General features: G+C 35.8%; 3 protein-coding genes across 3 annotated transcripts; 1 reads left to right on the plus strand and 2 right to left on the minus strand.

The window, feature by feature from the left end:
- Positions 1-1,736: 1,736 nt before the first annotated feature.
- Positions 1,737-9,458, minus strand: LOC113754123 (nucleolar protein 14). The gene is made up of 15 exons (XM_027298465.1): positions 9,195-9,458; positions 8,907-9,041; positions 8,610-8,766; positions 7,552-7,631; positions 7,039-7,098; positions 6,739-6,951; positions 6,336-6,464; positions 5,021-5,662; positions 4,474-4,666; positions 4,150-4,343; positions 3,913-4,017; positions 3,538-3,677; positions 2,902-3,180; positions 2,480-2,805; positions 1,737-2,240 (listed from the first exon to the last, which is right to left on the minus strand). Exons 1-14 carry the CDS (start codon positions 9,411-9,413, stop codon positions 2,541-2,543), a joined length of 2,811 nt encoding a protein of 936 aa, XP_027154266.1. The 5' UTR covers positions 9,414-9,458; the 3' UTR covers positions 1,737-2,240; positions 2,480-2,540.
- A 3,110-nt stretch (positions 9,459-12,568) lies between these two features.
- LOC113754082 lies at positions 12,569-13,871 on the minus strand. Its single transcript, XM_027298414.1, has 3 exons — positions 13,469-13,871; positions 13,272-13,357; positions 12,569-12,930 (listed from the first exon to the last, which is right to left on the minus strand). Exons 1-3 carry the CDS (start codon positions 13,791-13,793, stop codon positions 12,643-12,645), a joined length of 699 nt encoding a protein of 232 aa, XP_027154215.1. The 5' UTR covers positions 13,794-13,871; the 3' UTR covers positions 12,569-12,642.
- Positions 13,872-18,215: 4,344 nt separating this feature from the next.
- On the plus strand, positions 18,216-22,123 carry LOC113753696 (E3 ubiquitin-protein ligase At3g02290-like). Its single transcript, XM_027297917.1, has 6 exons — positions 18,216-18,344; positions 19,037-19,171; positions 19,917-19,965; positions 20,372-20,765; positions 20,968-21,077; positions 22,045-22,123. The coding sequence occupies exons 2-6, from the start codon at positions 19,098-19,100 to the stop codon at positions 22,066-22,068; spliced, it is 651 nt and encodes a 216-aa protein (XP_027153718.1). The 5' UTR covers positions 18,216-18,344; positions 19,037-19,097; the 3' UTR covers positions 22,069-22,123.
- The last annotated feature ends 1,332 nt before the right edge of the window (positions 22,124-23,455 follow it).

The raw sequence follows: 23,455 nt of genomic DNA on the forward strand, positions 1-23,455 counted from the left end.
CCGTTATTGGTAGGAGGCAGGCTTTGTAGTTTATATAGTTGTAGTAGTGATCTCTTAGCAGAGTTGATCACCAGGATGTGCACGAAGATTTCTAAAATATGATTTGGGGTTGGCCTCAAATGCAGGTCTTGGCATCCTACAGTTTCTGCCTGGAGCTTTCATCATCTTGACTCTTCTCCCGCCTCCACATTTGCAACAGCACTTATAGCAGCAATAGAGCAACAGAGACAGAACAAGTCCAGCAATGGCAATTGGTAAAGCAATCTGCAGCCAGTGATGCAGCTTCTCTCCTCTTGTTTCCGGTGGAAATATCTTGTCAAACCATTCCAAGAATTGCCCCCAAAGGTTTTCCATCGCTTGCCATAGTTCCTTCAGCTTCTCCACCACAAACTTTTCTACGCTCTCTATCCCCATCTCTGATCACTCCTCTCTATTCAGTACTCAGTCCCTGCTCCCTTTGATTGCTTCCTCACATATTTGTGTCATTAGAATAAATATCCCCCGTTAGTTGACTGCACTTGGACAATGGTCCACAAGGGGGAAAAATATTATATTGTAATAATTTTACGATGTTAATAGTTTACAAGCACAAAAAATGTTTATGAAAATTTGATCTAGTGACTAAAATTGTGATTTTCTTGGATTCAATTTTTTTTTTAAAAAAAGAAATGAAAAGATAATTACAAAACATACTTAAAAACCAAATTCCCAAAGGTTATATATATATTTTTTTTCCAACCCTCTCCTCTCAGTTCCATACCCTTTTCATTTCCAATTATCAACCCAAGATTCAAACCATGAACCTAACAGTTCTAAGAGCAGAGTGGCTCCATATTAATGCTATATTGAAATGGGTAATATCCATTTTTCCGGTAGTATACGCATGAAAATTAAATGCATGCCAAAGTGGCTCCATATTTTCATTCGGTGATTACACAGCAATTTTAATGTAACAATTATAAATTTTGATATGAAATGAGAAAATAGTATGAAAGCATGCCCACCTCCATCATTCAAACACTTAAACCCCAAAAAAAAAAAAAACTCGAACATGGTAATATCCTTCTCGAATAGAATGTTTTCAATTTTTTTTTTCTTTACTACACAATTTATTTATTCTATTCTGAAACGATTTTTTCCTTGGATTCATTTTAAGTAAGTAAATCCGAAATCTTCATTCCCAAACATGAAAACAAGAGCCTGCACTTTCCCGATCAAAGTTGACGACTTGACCAAATAGTCTTGCTGTTCCTAGTCTTCCTCATTAATCTTGTCAAAAACGAAAAAAAGTCTTCATCATTAATACGATGGAACCGCTGAATTTTCCCTTCCACAATTTTGTCGGGATATGTGGAAGATTGGGAATGATGGATTATTACTTCCAACCAAATTCCAAGAAATTCCCGTTTGGAAAAGTATGGGACTGGGCCCCAATCCATTTAGTGCACCACACTCCATTGACCCATAGGCAGTACGAAATTAGGAACTAATAATGAGGTTTAACAACCTCCCCAATTTTCCTAGAATTTTCCGTCACAAAAGCCTGGTAACCAACAATCAATTAGCTAGAAATTTCATGAAAAAACACGATTAGGAAACTTCGAAAGGGAATAAAAAAAAAAAAAATCTGCCATCCACAAATTCTTGCACTCGTCCTGACTACTGCCCTGACTACTGATTTCATGATCAGGATCCCAGAAATTAACTAAAAAGACTAGAGTTGTCAAAGAGCAAAATAACAGGAAAATTTCGATATTATTGCATTTGCATTTTAAACTTCTTTTTTGGGGAGTAACCACCCTCGTTTAGTATCTATGTATTGAGCTACTTAGCTCTCCTTGATAACCAAAAAAAACCTTCTTTTTTGAGCTCCAAGGGATGACAAAAAGGTGAAATCAAGAATTTTCCAGGAATACAATTTACAACAGCACCAGCTACTACGCATATGCATGGCATTGCATGGCATGGCACGGCGTGGTCTGTAATTCTGCCTTTTCAAGTAGAGACCTACAAATGGTAACTGTAACACAAAACTCACCTCCCATAGTCTATTTATGATGTGTCCTCAACATGGCATTTCTTCAATACACTCTCGCTAAAGCCCAGCAAGCAGACTAGTTTGAATTCTTGAGCTAGGCTTGGTCAAAAGACTCTGCACCGTTAAAGCTATTCAAAACTAAACTCGTGCAATCTATCTACATCTCCAACTCCAAAAAATGTTTTGCCACCTAAACGTTCATCTGAAAAAAAAAAGGGAAAATCACCATTAAGACAATTCAGTATATTTGATGAATAGCCACATGTAGCCCGTCATTTTTCCGGTCATATTCGATCAAAATTGTTTAGGAAAACCAGTTACTACATCACCAGGGTGTAAAAGCTAAACCAATGTGTGGAAAGGAGGGAAATACAGCTTTTCAACTCAGACCATAATATACATCCAATGAGAGACACACAGGAGGGAGAAGTTATAACATACCGTATTTGGGAAGCAATAATTTGGAAGCTAATAAAAGTTCTGACAGCTGAAAGCTAAAGTTCTATCTCCTCCTCTTCCTGCCTTTCCCCAATTGACCAGATTTAAATGCATGTTCTTGTTCTTGAAGGAAAGCCCTTACTTTACCATAATTCTCGGCTCTTTCATCCTCAAGTAGCTTCTTGTCCTTTTCCTTCACCTCAAACAAGAAGTAATTATCTTTCCGAAGTTCACGAGCAGCACCTTTAGCTTCGCGTTTTAAAAGTTTCTTCAACTTTCTCCTCTCAGCTCGTTCACGATCTGGATCATAATCTCTTCCCTTTACAAAGCTAGAGGATTGCGTCCAACAATTAAAAATCAGTCGGCAGCTCATACTAAGTATTATTTTTTAAGAGCAACAAAGACACAACTTGTCACAAACATACTTATCCTCAAATTTCGGATTAAGCATCTTGATTGGCACCGGCTTTTGCTTTCTCATTTGGAGTGGCTGACGCAAAACATGATGCTCATCAGCTTTCTTCTCAATGAATTGGGCCACATCTCTGAGCTTGTCTTTCAACATTTCGGGCATGCGATGTTGCCCTGCCAGCTTATGCAATACCTTTGATATCGGTAAAAATATTTCGGGAAAGGAATTGAATCCTTCATAGAGGTTGACAAATCCTTTAAGAGTTTCAGCAACTGCTGCGATAACACTAGCCCTGTCAACAAAAGCATCTGCCCTTAATTAATACTCATCAACCTCAAAAGGGAACATCTGTAGAAAAATATGCTGCATCAGAGGCTTAACAATCAGGAAAAACATGATTAAAAAAACAGCACTGAACAGGTATACACGATGTATCCAACATCAACATATAGTCATAAAGCACATATCTAGCTGCCACAATTTTGATAGCATTCACTGCAAGAGAAATGGCCCCTTTACACCAATTCTTTCTGAACAATTTATGCCTTTCCTTTGAGAAGTATATCAGTGATGTCATGCACTAGATAAATAGAGACACTCAACTAACAAACACAGTGTACTATTAACTACAGCAAGAAAAAAGACTGACCTGAAATTATCAGAGTTGAAATGAGGAGAATCTTCTGGCAAGTCAATCAGCATAAGAAAATCTAAATGGTTGATCTCCTTCACACTACTCTTGATACAGAGCAGAGGTTTTAGGGTTTTGATTTCCATAAGATGGTGTAACTGCATTGAAAACAAATGCATAAAGTAGCCTCATCTACTGTACCTTAAAGGGAAATTCCCACTAATGATTGGCTAAAAGCAAGTCCAACAATAAGTAGTAAAAGAAATAGGCAAGAGTCCAAACTTAGAAAAAATGCTTTCAACAGGAAGAACCCTCAAGGAAGAAAAATTATGTATAGGCCACATGGGAACTGGCAATATGCTATGAAAACCTAATATATTGATTGAGCCATACCTGATGGTCATCAGCTGACCCTTGAATCTTGTCAAAAGCCGCCAAGAGCAGAGTTCTAATGAATGTTAAAGCCTCAGGACAAAGTTTTCGGGATTGTTTCGTGACCTACAAACAATTTCACAAGTTGAAGAAAGTGTAGACTTACAAATGGCCTGGGCGGTACACCCTAATAAGGTACATCTAATGGGAAAACAAAAAATAATAATAAAAACACTAAGACAAGTTGAGTGAACCTACAGAGAGCACCATAGAGCATAAGAAGGAACCAACTACAATATCCCGACCAGACACAACCTGACACCGCATCAAATATTCACACATCAGCAAGATTGCTGGTGTCATGACCACATGACGAAAATCGGAGCACGGAAAGACCATGGACCACAGCCTCAAAAGAAAGATTGTTTTCAAAGAAGGCCAACAGCTTTTCCCTATGATAATGGAATAGCAGAAAATGTGAGATATATTGAAGATGGTCCAGATTATGCAGGAAAATCTTCGCAGAATACTAACAGTAATGCCAGAGAACTACAAAATTTAAAATGTCAATCACATCCAAACCTGTAGTTTTAATGTCCTCAGAGAATTGTGCCCGAGTATGTAATAGTCGTTGACGAGCACATATGGCAGCAAAGTATGGGATCTCCGCACTCATTTCCATTAATGGCTTCACAAGCAAATTCAGCAGCTTGAAGTTCAATGGCTTCTTACTTGCTAAAACAGCAAAGTATTGCAATAGAACACCATAAAACACCTGGCAATAACAATTGCATTGATTGATATCAGTTCATCTGGAAACAATATACAGAATGCCAGCTCCAACTTGCAAGTTCTAAACAAGAAGAATCACTACACGCATACTAGCACCATGCGATCTCTGTCACGGTATTTGACAAACAAACATATATGGCAAAGTTAAAAAGACAATTGATAGACATCACAAACATCAATCATACACTAATTTGTATATGGCTAAAGCAAATGATAGTCTCTTGTTTCAAGGGTCGTCAATGAGATGTTTCATTACAGAACAAGAGAGGAAAAAGAAAACAAACATTTCCAAAACCATAATCAATAAAATAGCAAATCAAGAATTAAAGTTCCATACTTGCATTTTCTTTCTGTTTTCTGCTGCAACATGGATCGCATTGAATGCACGAATTCTCCTTATTGCTTCAACAATTTGATCATCAGAACAGTTCTCCACCAATGAAGTAAATTCTTCCAGGTTTTTTGGAGCTTCAATTGTATACGGAAGTTCCCCTTGCTGAACCGTTTGTTGCTTGGCAATTGCTTTCTGGCCTTCAGTATCAGATAAGTTCATTTGCTTTCCCTTCTTTTCTTGTTCCTTCTTCTTTCTTTCCACCCTATCACCGTCACTATCTTCATCATCCTGCAGATTAGTATCAATTTTGTCATCATCACTCTGTTCCCAGTCTTTCACTGAATGAGTTTTGTCATGTCCATCATCATCCTCATCAGAATCTTCTTCACTATCATCTTCACTGCCCCCAGATTCCTCTGTAGAAGCAGCATCCTCACTCCCAAGATCTTCTGCATTTTCCCTTTGCAAGATCTGTTGAATCCATCCCAATTTAGTTTTTTTGTCTTCATCATGTGAAAATGAGTCACCAAGATCATCACCAGATAAAGATCTGAATTGTTTGGAGGATGCATCATTATCATCTGAACCATCAGGTTCTTCATCACTTAATTCATCAGCAGCAACCATTCTTTTCTGGCGCTCTTCCTGACATTGTGGAACAGCATGAAAGTTAACAGAAGTTCCTATAAGGTTTATTTTTCCAACTTCCTACAGTCTATATCGATGATTTAAAACCTCCCCTCCCCCCACAATATATATATCCATGTCCTTTCCGATAAAGGAAAAGCACTGTACATAACATTTCCCCTTGTCTTCATGAAGTAGATTATGAAATCTACTGATATTCCAATCCAAGACATCTATATGCAAGCACAAAAATCACAATTGGGCAGGTGCTGGTACCATCATTGAGCAATACATACAAATATCATCAAATACAAATCATTACACAGAAAGGAAATCATGTAAACTACACTCTGTTTTACTCAAGTGCAACGAAAATTGCCAAAAGAGGATCTACTGCCAAATGGGAAGCCAAAAACGAACACAATACTATGACTGGTTTTGTAATGTTGTTAATTAAGATACAAGACTTCCATGACTTACTGTATTCTGAAAAGAAGAAGAAAAGGGCCAAGAGAATTGTATAAAGATAATTTCATCCCTAATTGAGCATATGCGTTGTGACATAATTTTCATCATAAACGACTCTCCTAATTGATAAGGAGAAAACATTTTTTCCCCTTTCTTTTTGGGCTCCCAAAAAAGAGACTTAGTTTATAAGTAGTAAGATGATCTCATCAGCAACTAAAAATACCTCCAACTGCTCCAAGCGTTCTTTCTCCTCTTGTGCAATCTCTTCAGCTGACTTTGTACGGTCTGATGGGCGAGCACGCATATCCAGTGCCATCTCACTTACAAGTTTGTCATACGAATCAGGTTTTTCCTGTGAGGTCATTATAGCCATAATTATTCATATAAAGTCAAGTAAGTAATTGAATTGAACAAGAGATATATAAGAAAACCACACAGTTGGAGGGAAAAAATATGAGATTAAGGCCTTATGAAGAAGCGTGCAGTACAATAGCATCAGATGGACCAACATGACAAAGAAAATAGAGGAGCTTTAAGATATCAGAAATTCATTTAACAGCAACATAAGTGAGGAACCAAAAATAAAAGACAGAAAACAGTTTCTAAGGGAGTAGAGATGTACTTACCAGTCGAGTAGCAGTTTTGTCCAGGGCTGGAGATGTGCCATGTTTCTTTTCTTCATTTTTAGAACTGCTCTTATTGACAAGGGCTCTCAATGCATTCATCTTGTTTGGTTGGGTCAACGACAACAGTGCCTCAGACTGCACCAATGATGTAAATTCTTGGTCCAGTTGATCAACCAACTGCTCATTTTCCTCCTTATCCTTAGCCTTCTCGGCCTGGAAGAAAGCAATGGAAATAGACATTATCGAAAAGATCAAGTAACCATGCTTTTAGACAGTAAACAAGTTACATAAAGACACAACCTTAAAGAATTTACTCTTGGAAATGATCTCCTCCATCACTTCTTTTTTGCTTTTCTGCCTCTGAAACAGAAAAATCACATGCATCAGGAGCACGAACAATTTCATAAATAATTTCCAAGAGGATGCTAAACTACCTTAGACGTATTGATGCCAAACTGCTACAAGTTAAATGCTTAAATGACATTTACATAACCTCACACCAAACTGGCATGCATAAACTAATATGACAACCCAATTTAGGAATAACAGGAAGCCTCAAAACACATGTAGCCAAAAAAAAAAAAAAAAACATAGATACTTGTCTTTTTCTCATCCTCTCAACCCCAGGGGCTTCACACACACACACAGAGTGTCAAGGCAATCAAAAGAGTTTATGGAAGAGAGCAACCAATCGTGATATTATGATTAATCATGAAAGAAACAAAATCTCTACTTTCTTGCATAAATCAGCTACTTGAAATACCATGTAAGAAAGGTAGCTAAAATCTATGAGATGGGGGATGAGAGTCTCACAGTTTCCTGTCCCGCTAAACCTGTTTGCTGAGCATTCTGCACTGCAGTGCAATTAAGCTCTCCCAAAATATCTGACTTCTCTGGCAGAAAAAGATTTATTGCAATTTAGTCATAGCATAGAGGATAAAAAATTGAGGAAGGCCAACATAGCTACAACTATCAAATTTATGGACTAAACAGTTTAGATGGTAAAACTAAGAACATCATCAATATCTTATCCTTCCCTATATCGTAGAACTGCAACAAAGGATGAGCACAGATTGCAGATGGACCAGCTATACTCCATAAAAGAACAGGATTGAACACAAGACAAGGTATCATATACTTAACATGATAGGGGCATGCTCAGAAGTAGCATTTTTCCACAAACATTAACAACATGCCAACACTTTTAAAACAACCATGCCACGCATTACTCAATACCTAAGATCAGAAAGATCTTGCACTTTAGATAAATAAAACACAAAAGAGTGAACATGTATTAATCACTATTATCTCAACAACCACATGAATCACTTATTACTAACATGCTCAAGTTCTAGACTTTTATCTACTGACAGATTTAAATATGCAAGTTGAAACCTTTGCACAACTGAAATAGCTTTTAAATCAGGGATAAAAACTGGCCCAGGTTCTTCTGCTTTCACGATATTTAAAACAGGGACAAAAGCAGTGCCCTGATCATCAACAGTTATGTTCGAATTTTACATGTATTTACCTCCACTGACAAATGACACCCACAATCTTACAGTTGGAGATGTTTTTGAAATGAAAGAAACCAATGGGAAGAAGAATGGATAGACCTCCCACAATGGAGTTCTGAAAAGTCGCTCAGTTAGTGTGAGTCACATTATGTATTTGTATTCTCACTTGTGTTATTTTCTAAAGTCCATCTTATGCTCGTCTATCCAACTCAATCACAAGAGAACATTAACAAAACCACAATACTACATTAACCTACTAGCACAAAAAAGAAGCAATTTTACTTCATTTACTAAAACATCACATGCATTTATACAAGGCATGCATTTGTAAGCCACTAAGGATTATATACATACTTCCATTTCCTGTTGACCCGTCATCCACATCCTCATCCTCATCAAATGGTATTTCGTCATCAAAATCATCCTTTTCTGGAAAAAGACCACCTTGAATCTCAAGTTCATCTTCTTCCCCATCAGATAAATTATACTTGCTTTTCTTGCTCAACTTCAGCTGCCATTGATGGGAAAAAAAGAAAAAAAAACCGGTCTTACACATGCATAGAAGCAAGATACAATAACATTGTAGAAATTAAAAAAGACAAGCAAGAAAAACTTTAGGTTACATAACAAAACCTTTCTGATCCAACTCACCTGCCTTTCACGTTGAGACCTCATAATAGCCTTATCAAACTCCCCAAGCAATTCATTTTGCTCCCCAATTCGCTTATCCAGAAAAACAGATGACTTTCCACTCTGTTCATACTCCTTCAACAGCGTCTTCTTCCTCTGCATCCCAAATTAAAACCAAAAAAGGAAAATCAATAACAAAACATCCAAGCACAACACAATTCAATCCAAACAAACCAAAAAAATTTCTTTTTTTTGGTTTTGCAATTCACTCCTATTGAATTTATTGCCATAAGTTGCAATCAAATTGACCTTTTCAATGGCAAGGGACCGAGCTAGGCCTATACGACGTTGTTCGCCCTTGCGCTTTTTACCGAGGATATCGAATTTGCGACGGGACCAAATGGTCTCAAATGGGTTCGGTTGGGGGGCTTTTTGCTTCATTGCTACTGCATTTGGACCTGATCTTTTGCTGCTTTTCTTTTTATTTTTCTTCGTCTTTGTGCCGTCGGAGCTTGATTTCTTCGCCATGGGAGCTCTTCTTTACTTCTCAGAGGAATTTGGAACTGGATTAGAGCTAACCAGGCGAAAAAGGGTTTAGGGTTTAAGGATTGGGGAGAAAGAAGAAGAAGAAGATGGCGAGCTGGGATAAATTGGGCTGGGCTCTTACACGCTATGGGCTATAAGATCTTTCAACATCCAGGGTTTTGTCCAACCATTTCCTTGAGTTCTTTTGTTGGGCCTTGAACGAAAGAAAGACCACATATTCTAGGCTACATGGATATCCTGTGGATATTCGCGTAGTTTGATTTGTTGTTTACGACGACTAATTCATATAATTTGAAGTTTTACTACTACTTAATTTGCAGTTTAGTGGGACCGTTCAAGTTTTTTGAGGTTTAAGAGTAAATATTAGTCTTATAATCGATTTGGTATTACATAATACCAACATTGAAGTCAAAATAGCTTTGTTGGAATCTAATACGGTTCAGCCCGATTGTTATACTTTTTACATTAACTTGATGTATAATTATATTACATTATTGTATTCGAAATAAAAGTAGTGTACATGAATAAAATATTTGACATTATTTAGTACAATATTATGATGTATTTATATGTAAAAAAATTTAAACATGTACAAGAAGTGAACAGAACCGTACAAAACACAATTGTCCCGAGTCCTTGTCTAGCATTGAATGTGATCTTCCATCGCTTCGCGCACTATCTTAGTAATTCAATGGTAAGGTTCATAACATTGGTCTCAGGAAAAACATGTCATGAATGATAGTTTTATATACATGGTATAAAACATTCTTTTATGTGAATAAAAAAATTGAATTAGACTGACATATTAAGAAAAGTTAAATTCTGAATCTTACCCTATGAACATCATTTATTAAGGGTCAGGAAACAAAAAGTAGCCCTTTCATCCATGTACTCATGAATGCAATTATAAAGGTGTTGTCAAATTGCATTCATATATGGGAATGAAGAAGCATGAATGGTCAAATAGAAGTAATAGTCCAAAGGGATTGATTAATGAAACAAGTTAGGTAACATCTTTTGAGAGTAAAGGTAGAGAAGGAAATGGTTGAATGATTAGCAGACTACCAAACGCATAATCCTATTAGGGAAGTAATCCAATGTAAAAAAGGCTAATGTGCATGATTCTTTTTCTTTTTCTTTTTCTTTATTTCCCCCGTTGCGGTTGCATGCAATATTCAAGCTCAAAGTCTCGAAGGGAAGAGTCAAATTGGAAGCAATTATTAGGATACGCAAAAAAGGTTGATGCCCCCTAGGTTGTCAGAGATATGTCGAGTCTACTTCTATTTTGTTTCCTTTCATCAAAGGTGCACCAAAAGTTCCTGAGGTTCTTTGGGGGAGGGTTGGGTTTCACCTCAAAAGTTGTCGGCTTTTGAAATTTTTTCTGGGATCTAGATTTATAAAAGTCGAATTTCTAATTTCAGTTAGAAAAGGTCAAGATCAAAGGTGCACCAAAATTATTCTAAAAATTTCCTACTATTTAATGTTTTATGATTCATGAGTAATTAATTACCTGACTGCAAGATATATTTTTTTAAACATCCCAAGTTTAAGCTTGTGTTCAGTTGAAGTAATCCTCCATTTTTTTCATCGTATTGCTAGCTAATTCTGTCAGCCATGCATGCGCGATGCGCGAAGAAATTATGAGAGAAAAAAAGGTCGTGTACTTGCTTTCAATATCTTTAGCTCGGGGCTGTCATTTAAATTGATCTCTCTTGCTCTTACATAATGCTCTGATAGACATCTTTACTGCTGTTGTCCCGTCTAGAGGGCAAAAATTTCAATACAAGGATGGCCGAGATAAGTGGTAATGGTGGCAACTTCACCAGACACTGGTGCAAAGATTTATCTCAAAAATATATAATTTGGAGTCCCTCGTCATGATTTTGCCCTCAACAAGTGTCATTAAAGGATTCGAAGCTTTCTACTGCCATCAAAACATCTTACAGAAGATTTTGGAATGATCCCTCTGTTGAAATGATTCCATGGAATATAATAAGCTGTAAACTGATAATCATCTTTCTTTCTTTTAGAGGAATGTTGGAACTAGGGCTGCAAACGAGCCGAGCCGAGTCGAGCTTTGAGCTAATCGAGCCGAGCCTCGACTAAATTTTACCAAGCTCGAGCTCGAGCTCGAGCTCGACGAGCCGGCAATTTTCGAGCTCGAGCTCGACTCGAATCAAGTCGAGCCGAGCTCGAGTCGAGCTCGAACTCGAGCTCGAGCTCGAAAAAAATAAAAAATAACTATTTTATTTTTTAAAAAATAAATAAAATAATATTTTTTTTCTTAATAAATAATAAAATATTAAGGATATATACGTAATTTTACTATGAAAATAAAAAATAAAAAAAAATATATATAATATACGTAATTTTATTATTAAATAAAAATAAAAATAAAAAAAATATATATATACTTAAGCTCGCGAGCCGGCTCGCGAGCTAACGAGCTTAATATTCTGAGCTCGAGTTTGACTCGAGTCGGCTCGAGCTCGACTCGAGCTCGATATTAATAGAGCTCGACTCGAGCTCGATATTAATAGAGCTCGACTCGAGCTCGACTCGAGCTCGAATCGAGCCGCTCGCGAGCAGCTCGATTCGTTTGCAGCCCTAGTTGGAACCATGAATTTTACCGACGGTGGGCTACAGGCTGAGTCAAGATCACTTCAAGGTCACGTATTCATCAGTAGGACAACTTAAATATCCTCCGACATGTTTTCTGGCTTTCTCTTTAGTTATCCCCATGATCTCAAATAAAGTATGCCCTGGTTCAGCAATTGCACCATCCAAGGAAATTTAAAGTGGTCAAGGGATCCCTTCAACAAGATACCTCATGGCCTAGTTAAAGTTTTACAGTTGTAATGGGCTTTGTAAGTAGTTGTAAGTTGAGTTGAAGGGTTCAATTTAATCATATTATTATTTCAAATTGTAGTTCTTTTTACGTAATTTATATGTAGCCATAAGCTATTTCAATCTAACTCAAATTGACAAGTTCAGATGTTGATTTATGATGCAAAATTCTCTTTTTTTTTTCGCCCCCTTAATTAATTCTTTCCCTTGCCATCATAGTGCTTAATAATTAGTAGGATCGCAAAAGTTACATTCACCAATAAATAAATATTGCGCTACAATTACATGGATATTGCGAAAAGCAACTGTCCCATTAAGAGAAAAACTTCAAGAAATATGTATCCAAGTCCTCATTCAATCAGCATCAAGCCAAAAGCCAGAAATCTTTCTGTCGCTTAGTAGTAATCAAATATCCACCAAGTTTCTTGCTTTTCTTTCTTACAGCAAGGGCCATGCAAGTAGCATTTTGGATACAATACTCTACGACTCCACCTGCTGCCACCTTATTCCCTGCCCACATCATTAGAAGCCTCCATGTTGTGGAACGCTTCTTCTGCCCTAGAACAAGAAGTGCCACCCCCTGCTTTTTAGCCTCTTCTACGATTGCTGGACCTTTCTCTTTTCCTTCTGCCACTGCCACCTCTATTTGTACCTTTTCATGCATGGAATGTAACAAGAACTTTAAATAAGTAGCTAATGTCACCCCTAATTACGTACCCTCTTAATCTTGACCAGGAAAGTTAAAAGGGTCTCCTTCAGAATTACTTTTGTAGTCGATCAAATTTTGTACTAGAAAATCTCAATTTTATCATGTTCAAGTCTTATCAGTGTGTAAATTGTAATATGTCTATATACAAATTCGTCCCAAAAAGTGAAAAAAGAAATTAAAAATGGGTTCCCATTATCATCATAAACCATATAACATATCGAATTAACCGCTCAGTTTTGTGATAAGAAATTGTGAAAAATAATACTAAGTTACTATTTATGTACCTCAGGTCTCTTCTGTTGGCACAAAATCTTCATGCAAGAAAGAAACTGGGAAACTCTTGGAGCCACCTCTTTGATGGCCTCTTCACCTGCCAAGAAAATGGAAAAATTCATTTACGCAAAACTATGCTCGATAAACATCAATGTAAAAGCTAAAACTAATCCTAGAATTACACAAAGGAAAGGTGAATAAGTGCAACCTGGATTTGAAGGCTTAGTTACATACAGAAGAATCACCAAATCTTGGCTTTGAACGGTATGAGTTAACGCCCATTGTATGGCATTCTTTGCTTCAGGACTTGAATCAACAACAATCATTATTTTCCTTCCAATAATCACACTTGCAGGCTTCACATTTACAACATCAACACATGACTTCTCCTTCTCTACATTCCCAGAATTATTCTTTTCTTCTTCTTCTTCTTCACTTTTGGAAAAATGTGAATGGTTCTTTGAACGAATTCGAACAAGAGGCCTGATCCTGTTTAAGCAAAAACTTGGCACTGTAGCCCCAATTCGACCCATATTTTCTTGATTGAAAATGGGACCTTGTAACTTAGTTCCAAACTCCTATAAGGCCAAGTGCTCAGCTTTATAGCAGAAGTTAGGAGAAGAAGAATCATGTATTCATGAGAAGTTGTTAGGCCTTTCGCCTGAGACTTTGCCTAGCCAAGTTCTTGCTCATGATGATCTGGGCCATTATTTCCCTTCTCTTTTCCTACTTTTCTTTGCTTCTTTTGCCGTTTCATCATTTTTCATTCCCTTTGCTTCTTTTAATTATTTTTTTGGTTCTGTGGGCTATGCCTGAACGTGCTTGTCATGAAGATGTAGGGCCTTGGCATTCAAGACCAGATGTTATTTAATTCTCGTGCGTATTTTAATTTGGTGTGTACATACATACATACATATACGCGCGCACATACATACAAATATATATGTTTTCGTGGGTCAAACTCATCAGATCAGACATTTTTCTTTTAATTGATCTGGTGGAAACTTAATTACCATGCTTTAATTTTATTACATTTATTGATTATCTTTAAAAAAAAATAGGATATCTAATATCTTTTACTCTGTTTCTATAGCATAGAATCTTGGTGTTGTATAGAATAATATTTTTCTCGTTTAGTATAAACAAGAGTAGGCTATCTTTTACTCTATTTCCATGGGATAGAGTCTTGTGTGTCGTATAAAATACCATTTTTCTTGTTCAGTATCTGATTAGTGATACTCTAAACCGTGTTTTACTCTTTAAGCCATCTTTACCAATAACATTCACTTTAGTCTTTGATTGTTTTGAGGGAATATGAGTGAAGGGAAAGGAGAGGACTAAAGTGGAGAGGAGAGAAAAGGAGAATAGAGAAAAGCAAATTCTATCAATCATGTTTAGATTAATTAGGAAAGGAAGGGAAACATTGAAAATATTATTTAGATTAGGGAAGGAAAGGAAAGAAAACTATTTGGTGTTACCTACGTTTTTATTCATAATTTAAAAAGGTTTAATATGTAAAAAAGATATGTTTTTTAGAAAATTTTAAAATTTTCACTAATTTTGATTTCCTTTCCCTTTGTTTCCACTCACTTTTGGATAGAAAACAAAATGATGAAAAATAACTAAACCTTATCCCTATCTTTTCCTCCTTACCCTTTCCATTCCTTCCTCAAAAACCAATCTAAATATGAAAAACCATATCCCTCCATTTCCTTTCCTTTCCTTCTTATTCTATCTTTCCCTTTTCCTCCTCAAAGATCAATCAAAATGTAAATACATCTATCCTTTCATTTCTTTTTCTTTCTCTCTTGTTCCCTCAAAACAATCAGAGCCTTAAGGAAGAGGGAAATACGATTGTTGGCACGGTCGTGTCAAATTGTAAATGCAAGATCTTATCCACAAAAAAGAATTTTATTGGTGTAGAAAACTACTTATTCAAGAATATTAATACAGATATATGGATACTAAATTTTGTTAAAAAAAGAATACACCACTTGAGCACAACCGCTTGAATACAGCATTACACTAGCCCCCAAGTACGTATAGTTTTTAATTTTTGCACAGATCCATTCTGCGTGCCCTGAATGTCAACCTCTTTAAACCCTTTTGTTCTTTCTCCTTTTGAGTTGCGAAGAGGAGTTTACTTTTTAATCTCTATTGAGAAAACCATTCTTTGGCAAAGTCAGCCATCGTCATGATAATGTTAAACTAGGTACTTTTTTCTATGTTAAACTCGATACTAATTGGTGGGAAACACAATAAAGGGTGGAAAATTTTGTTCTAGTCATTTTTTGGCAGGCAAATTTTTTATTTCCTTTTTTTTTTGGGGCTCAAGTAGAGACTTCAAACCTTATGATTAAAGAACATAATGGGGTTTGGATTGCAATTTTTCAAAGAAAATTTGCTACTTTTTCTTGAATATATTTTTCAATCACTTTTTTGCTTCACATATATCAAATTGCTATGATAATTTTTCTATAAAAATTCTAAAAAAATGCAATCCAAACGAAGCCTATGATTTCCAATCTTCCACTTTCTTTTTCCGCCGCAGGGACCATGAAACAAAAGTCCGTCCAAACTTGCATTAGCAAGATCACTTCCGACCTTGTTCATTTGATGGGCCGAATATCAGCTCGAAAGAGTCTTTGCCAATTCTCAGCCCAACCCAAGTTCCAAATTGGATCCTTCTAAAAAGTTTCTTGGCTAAAGGTTGCTAGCCTTTCAACAGTAGCAAGAAACACACACACACTAACCTAAACCGAATCCCAAATTCCACCTCAAAAGCCGGTAACCAATGAGGGGACCTTGGGGACTTAAGTAGTGAATACACACATCACTCACAATCGATGTGGGATAGGGAGTTGGGCTAAAGGTTGCTAGCCAACTCACAAAAATTTACGAAAAACATTTCCGTTTCCTCTTAAGGATACAACTCTTAATTATTTACGAGAATTGGTATTCGCACTCTCTCTCGTGTATTTTAATCCATTCACTAAATAAATATACCTTCAACGAGTGCAAGAGACCAATTTAAGAGTGCAAATATCACTTCACTTATTTACTACTTATGCTTGCATATTATTTGCGTTTTGAATTGTACTCTAATCTTTTAATGTTTTTTTTCCCATTTTGATACGCTCTTTCTCATAGTAAAACTAGAGAGAATTAAAAGGTGAAAAAGAAGAAAAAAAAAAAAGAACCAATTATTGATATGAAGAAAGAAGTTATAAAAGTTATCCCCTTAGTGGCTCACGGAGGGACCTACAATTGCAAATTTGGCTTTTTGTCAATTCACTTTCTCTAGCTCCTTTGTCTTCTTCACAAATCGCAAAGCTATTAAAGCTAAAATTGTTATTGTTTTCAATCCCAAAAGGCAAATAACTATCCATCTTCTTGTTGCATAGATTGACCAACTCAAAGTCATTAGCAAAAACCATCCAATAGAAAAACACTTTTTAGTGGTTAGCTATGGTAGGTAGGCGGTAACCATAATAATACACTAATATGAAGAATACAACTCGGTCATAGATCAAACATAGGCCACACAAAATGCTCAATATTTAATTAGGAAGGCAATTTCATTGAATTGATGATGAAGAAGGTTTAATTCATCTAATCTTCCTTGTAAGATTCCGTGTTATATTTGAAGATGTGTGTCCATTGGTAGGTCAACTTTGAATATATTAAAATCAAAGTCCTTATTTGGTAGAATATTTATCACTAGGAAGATAAACTACAACTCTCAATGGCGTACGGACACTACCATTAAAAAATAATAATAATAAAGTATCATGGAAGAAATGTATTCGATAACTCTGCATCTTAAAGAGGATAAAATTTACTCATTTTACATAATTCATGAAACCCTGTTTCGATTGTAATTTATTTGTCAATTTTTATTTGTTTGCATCATTAATATAATTTTCAATCACGTTTTTATCGCAAATACATCATATTAAAAAAAAGTATTATAGTTTTTTATCAAAAAAAAATTTCAAATAATCTACTATCAAAACACACTACTCAGTTTAAGAGGAACTTATACATAAAATTTACTTATTTTGTTTTCATTATTATTGATACTAGTATCAGAAATTATAAATTCAAGATATTCCACTATAGCTGATTTTGCATATAACAACACGACATCATTCATGGCGATTCCCCTCATAAAACAATCTAATATTAAGAGCACACCCAATGCACGTGTAATTTAGAAATGATTAAAATGTGCGTGCAATGTAGAAATAATTTTAAAAATTAAGTTTATATAAATTTATTTTCTACATAAATAAAATTTGTATAAAATTATCATTAAAAACTTTGATTTATATGGTTATATAATTTAGCCGCTACAATACTTAAGATGGTAAGGTTGAGGTCTCAAGATTTCTAATTTAGTGAGTTCATATCTCCCTTGGCCTCATCCCACTTCTTAAATCGCATCATTGCTCCACTAGAAAATGTGATTAAGAAAAATTTAAAAAAGGGGATTATGAGTAATTATGTTGGTAAAATGTTATTAAAATACAAATTAATATTTGTGAAGGTAAAATTATAAATTTTTTTTTAAAGACAAAAGGTGTTTACACCGAGTGCAACTACTTTGACTTTATATATTGAATTAATATTGTTTTAAACTCTTAGTGAATACACTAACAGGTTTAGATAAGATGTATATCACATATATAAGATTTGATATTTAAATTTGAAAGGATTTACCTTTCCCGAAAAAAAAAATTTAAAAGGATTTATCCATATACATTGTATAGATATTTAAGAAAAGCAGGATTAGCATTTCCTTGCCGGATTAGGCCGATCCTAAACGATAGACCTTCTTCCTTAAAGAAAAAAAAAAAAAAAAAAAATATCTAGTCCAAAGCTAAAAAAAGAAGATATATAATTCTATTGTCAGCTAATTCCTCGCCCAAAAATCCTAAACCCAAACGCCACACAAAAGTAAATAATATAGAAAATTGCCAAGCTCCGGAGGAGCTGAGGAGGAGCAGTAGTCTCCTTTACTTCTTCTCAACTCAAGTCCCCACTTTGATCATTGTCGAACCGAAAACCCTGCTATGCACCTTGTACAGTAATCTCTTTCTCTTTCTCATTCGACAGTCTCATGCATAACTAATGGTATATGCATATGTTTGCAGATTTTGATGGGCTATTCAGAAGTCTTATTGCTTTTTGCTGGAACATATTATCAAGAGGGGTCATTGTTTTCTGTTTGGAATGTTTTCTTTTGGGTTTTGCGTTTTCTTTCTTTTTGCTGATTGGATAAGTAAAGATTGAGTCTTGCAAGTAGCAGCTTTAAAGAAATAAAATGAGTGTTGCAATGTGATTTTTCACAGAATTTATTAGTCTTTTTGATGCTGTATTACCATTTTTTTTGGTTTTAAAAACATGGGTTTTATTAACAAAAAAAAAAGTTCTGTTTTTTGTTGTTCAATTCGTGCTTTAATGTCTATTATTCTGTTTTATGAAAGAAATTTGTCCTCTTCTTTACAGGGTATTTTTTTTAGGACTTTATTAGTGCTAAGAAAGTTGCAATTTTGCTAATTCTTGCTGTTTAGGAGTAGGTTAGACGACTTGGCCCTACCTTGATGTTTGTAACTATATTACCTTCAATGAAACAGTAGAGTAAAGAGGCTTGATCGTTTGTATTTTTAGTAGTTTCTCGTTTTTTTTTCTCAGAATATCTATTTTAATTCTTTGCATTGGTTAGCTTCTGACAATGAGATTGAATTGTTCTGCAAAAATAGGTCTGATGTAGAATTGAAGCTGCATCATGGGTGCCGTTTGTTGTTGTTTCCCTGTTCCTAACATTGCTGGCCATGAAGATGAGAACGGCTCGAACCATGGAAACTGCCCTTGCCTCAATTGCTGTATACAAAGCATTAGGGATAAGGTGCAACAAAAAGCTCCTCTTTCTTTGATTTGAAATCAACAGGATAGTGTCACCTATTAACGTTTCAGAAATATTTGGAAATAAATTGTGATGCCTATATTCTTTATCCCTTTTTTATTTAGATTGTTCATGGTCTCTGGCTTTTACTTCTGTCCTTATTCCTCCAGCACCTCCTTGTTCTCTGTTTGTTTGTTAATGTGCTCCATATGAAGTTGGGACATATACTTCCTTCTCGATTATGATTTCTATGATGGTTTTCCACTTGAGGGACATTTTGTAGGTTTAATTGTTCTGCAGAGTGTAAGTAAAAGCAGGCATTACCTGCTTATGCTGCACCAACTACAATATATTGGATTTTTGGCAAACAGTTTCGTTAGCTGTACACATCTTTTAGCACTCTGTGATTCTTTAATTTGGTTGATTTTAGATGTCCAACATTCTTTAGCTCTCAAATGCTGTTTGAGTTTGATAATGTGACTTGGCAATAATGCAGTGGTATGAACACTATCCACCACTCCTTTGTTATGTATAGTAACTGCTAAAGAAATCTTGCTGCACTTAAAACACCAAATTTCTTGATTACCAACTATTCACATTAAGCAATTGAATATACAACTCATGGAGTGCTTAACCATGTTAACTTTTACATTCACAAAACAAGGCATCTAGTGAGGATTATTTTGTCTCTTTAGCTGGCAGGGTATAACTTTTGAAACATCTGACATCATCGCACTGCTTAGTGCAGGAATTGGAGAAGAAGAAAAGGGTGGTGGAGACAGAGAGTGGGAAGGGGAGTAAGCGCAGAACATCTTGTTTATTGTCTCTTGTTTCATTGAGATAGGATCATATAGAGGAAACATGAAAAACTCAGTCCTCATTTCTGTTCCCTTTTTTCTTATTTAAATTTGGCATTACCCTCTAGGTTGAGTGGTTGAGGGGAGACATAAAATGACCTCACAGAATAAAGACTGTTTTGTTTTACTTCATCCAATTAGCCTCAACTACTTCTACTGACACTCTCCTCTGTGTTTGACTTTTCTTTGCAACCAAAGATATCATAATATTGTGTTTTGATGTATGCCATTCTTATACAAGGTCTAGTACTTTATTTGCTGCTTTTGTGTCTTTTTGGTTATTTCCAGATGTGAAATGATTCATTCAAGTTGTTGAAAAGTTGACCCTCAAGTGTAATGTTGACAGTATGGAGCTCTATTTGCAAGAGGGAGTGGGCTTCCAGCCCTGATATCTAATCAACGTGCAACCTCTCCAGACCCTGTGGTACCAACTCACAGTTCAGTTATCACCAGAGCATCTGATAGAACTTTGCAAATGAATCCCAATTCTGGATATTCTCCAGTGCCACAAGATGTTATCTGCAGACATGACAAAGGCTCAAACCATTCACGTGTAGAGCCAGAACCAGCAGGTGATCCTGAAGTTCAACTAACGCCAAGACCTTCAAAAGTAGGAGACAGATTAATTTACAACCAAAGTGAGTCCTCGGTGAAGGACTTCTCGTCAAGCATGCAAAAAGGAGTTGGTTATGATGTTACATTCTCAGAAGATGAAGATGTATGTCCTACATGTCTTGAAGGTAAGCTTCAGCCATCCCATCCCCATCCCCCACTTTTATTCTCTTTTCCAGTCAATAAAGTGAAAGAGATGACATTCTATTCAAAGAAGCTGTCTAGATTCAATTGCTGGTAAATTTTGATGTTTTAGCTTTTATTGGGTTCTAATAACCTAGTGCTTAATGGTTCTTTGAATAACATATTCACAAAAGATTTTCTGTGCAGAGTATACACTGGAAAATCCCAAGATAATAACTAAATGTTTTCACCATTATCACCTGAGTTGCATATACGAGTGGCTGGAGAGAAGTGATACTTGTCCAGTTTGTGGAATGGTAATTTCTTTCAGATGATCTTTTTTCTCTTTGCATTTTTCTAAGGTCTATTATGAAATCCTTTTTTGCTATTCATTTACATGGGTTATTCATCTTGTCAAGTCATACACTTGTTATAAATAGATATGTCTAGAAATTTTCGTGTTAGCTTGTTTAATGGCTAATCTTAAAGCATTCATCCTTCAAGATTCATAGGTTAGATTTTCGTCATTTTCATTTCGATTCTTCTGGAGTTCTTTTTCATAACCAGTTCTGTCTGACTAATTGTTGAATACTTTAGATGATTGAATGTGACATCATGAACACCTGAAAAAATGTTCAAACTCTGGGAGACATATAGTAGTGGGTTTGTGATGATCTTCTGCATGAAACTACTGCTAAGTCTGTTTAGCTAACCAACTTTAAGGCAGGTGGCAAATGCACACAGTTTTGATGCAGGTTCAGGTAACATACTCTATATACTGACATATTATTTGAAAGTGAAAAAAAGAAAAAGCTTAGGAAATTTTGAAAGTGAAAAAAAGAAAAAGCTTAGGAAATTAATCTCCATAGGTGCTCTATATGATGTGGGATTGTGCGTTGAGGAATACGATTGGATGTGAAGAGCTTGGCCCTTTTTGTTCCAAAGTCATTTTCTTTGCCTTTTAATCAACTTTCTCTGTGGGCAAAAGGTGTACTCCATGGTTGTGGTGCAAGTGGAGTTTGATCTTGACTTTCCTCCTTTCTTTACTGGATTTAGGATGTGCTGATTGTTTTTCTTGTTAGAAAATGTGGTTTGCTCCCTGCAAAGATGTCCTGTTGGCCCAATCTCTTTTCTAAAGACGTTTTACAGATGTTATTCTTGCTTTGGACATTGCCAGCATTCATTCATTGTGCTATAGCTTACTCATCTTAACTGCTTTAGCTAGTAAGCTTTATGAGATTGCCATGCTCATAATCAACCTGATTTTCTTTGTTTCTTTTCTAGTTGATGGAATTCAATGAGACATGACTTTGGAGTGCTGATGCCACGGCAAGGAGGGCTGAAGAAAGACAAGAATAAAAAATAAAAAAAAATCATGGGAGAAAAAGCGAAAATTGATTGTGCACATAGCTTATAGTGAGTAGATCACTGAAAGTTTTGATCTTTTTAAAGTTGATAAGGTTGTACAGGCTGTGCCACTTGCCACAATAATTTATTGGCCTCGTTTTTAGGTTCCTTTTCTATTTGATAAACATAGTAAAGCTAATAATAGGATCATGATGCAGTGGTGAGGGAAAAAAAAAATTTTTTTTGGCCTCTTTAGGAGATGAGATTAGTTTTTTTTTTTTGGGTTTTTTTTTGGTTGGGGGGGGTGGGGGTTGTGTTTGGGTTTTATCTGTTGCTTCAAGGAGTAAAACAATCTGGTGCAGAATACTTGCCAAAACTTTAAAACTAAATAGTACTTGAGTCTCTTTCAGGCTCTAAGATTTTTGACTTCTAATGGTAACACCATCAAGTGATTAGAATTCCAGTATGTTCATTTTGTCTCCGATAATTACATGGTTTTTGGCAATTTACCTCGTGTACAAATTTACCGTACCTAACTGGATCTTGAAGTAACATTTCCTTGATTGTTATTTTATGATTCCAATACTGAAGCTGCTAGAATTGATGTTTTCTAAGTAGACACCTAGGTCATCCTATGAAGCGTCTGGACAAGGTAAATTATCATGGCCGAAGCAATTCCATGCTTAAATGCAACCTAGATGATGAATGCCAGGACTTTGGCTCGATCACAAGATAGTTTTGGAGTTTGAAATTCATCCCTCTCCGGATTGCAATTACAAAAACCAAAATGTGCAAGTGACAAGGTGAGTTATATATCCCAATGAATTTTTGCTATTACTAGTTTCAAATATTAATGAATGAACAAGATAAATTAGCTTGTTAACTCAAATTCTTTTCATCCCCTTCTGTGTAGTTGTTATTGATAGTAGACGCTTAAGATCCTAAAGTGCTCATATATATGTTACCACAATGGTAGATATAATACTATACACTTGCAGGATTGAGCCCCCTCTACAAAATATTCACAAACCTCATCATCCATGGTCAAATAATGAGTGATGTTAATGCCACATCTTGAATTTTATTTCTACAGTTATTATTGAATGAAATGTCAAAAGTGCTCTTCCAAGCCCAAATGCAATTTGATTTTCGAAAGGGGTTGTTTTAACATTTTCAACAAGGATTGTTGTGGAAATAAAAATTCAGCTGTGGCTGTATCACATATCTCCAGGTAATTGTTGAACTATGACGAGGTGATTTTCGAGCGGACGAGCTGAGTCGGCAGAACGAGCTCACCTGTCAAAACAAACAAGAATGGTCAGGATTTTATCCTCCGATCTTACTCCGA

Source organism: Coffea eugenioides, chromosome 11, assembly GCF_003713205.1.
Source record: "Coffea eugenioides isolate CCC68of chromosome 11, Ceug_1.0, whole genome shotgun sequence".
NCBI classification, from domain to species: domain Eukaryota; kingdom Viridiplantae; phylum Streptophyta; class Magnoliopsida; order Gentianales; family Rubiaceae; genus Coffea; species Coffea eugenioides.

Excerpts from the sequence above, each read along its gene's own strand:
- LOC113754123 (XM_027298465.1), bottom strand. The coding sequence starts at position 9,413 with ATGGCGAAGAAATCAAGCTCCGACGGCACAAAGACGAAGAAAAATAAA. Across the intron at positions 7,632-8,609 it reads CGGGTCAACAGGAAATGGAA|AGAAGTCAGATATTTTGGGA; the intron begins GTATGTATATAA and ends TTTTTCTGCCAG. Across the intron at positions 7,099-7,551 it reads GTTTAGCGGGACAGGAAACT|AGGCAGAAAAGCAAAAAAGA; the intron begins GTGAGACTCTCA and ends TTTCTGTTTCAG.
- LOC113754082 (XM_027298414.1), bottom strand. The coding sequence starts at position 13,793 with ATGGGTCGAATTGGGGCTACAGTGCCAAGTTTTTGCTTAAACAGGATC. Across the intron at positions 13,358-13,468 it reads AACTAAGCCTTCAAATCCAG|GTGAAGAGGCCATCAAAGAG; the intron begins GTTGCACTTATT and ends TTTTCTTGGCAG. Across the intron at positions 12,931-13,271 it reads GCCAACAGAAGAGACCTGAG|GTACAAATAGAGGTGGCAGT; the intron begins GTACATAAATAG and ends ATGCATGAAAAG.
- LOC113753696 (XM_027297917.1), top strand. The coding sequence starts at position 19,098 with ATGAAGATGAGAACGGCTCGAACCATGGAAACTGCCCTTGCCTCAATT. Across the intron at positions 19,966-20,371 it reads GACAGAGAGTGGGAAGGGGA|TATGGAGCTCTATTTGCAAG; the intron begins GTAAGCGCAGAA and ends TAATGTTGACAG. Across the intron at positions 20,766-20,967 it reads ATGTCCTACATGTCTTGAAG|AGTATACACTGGAAAATCCC; the intron begins GTAAGCTTCAGC and ends TTTTCTGTGCAG.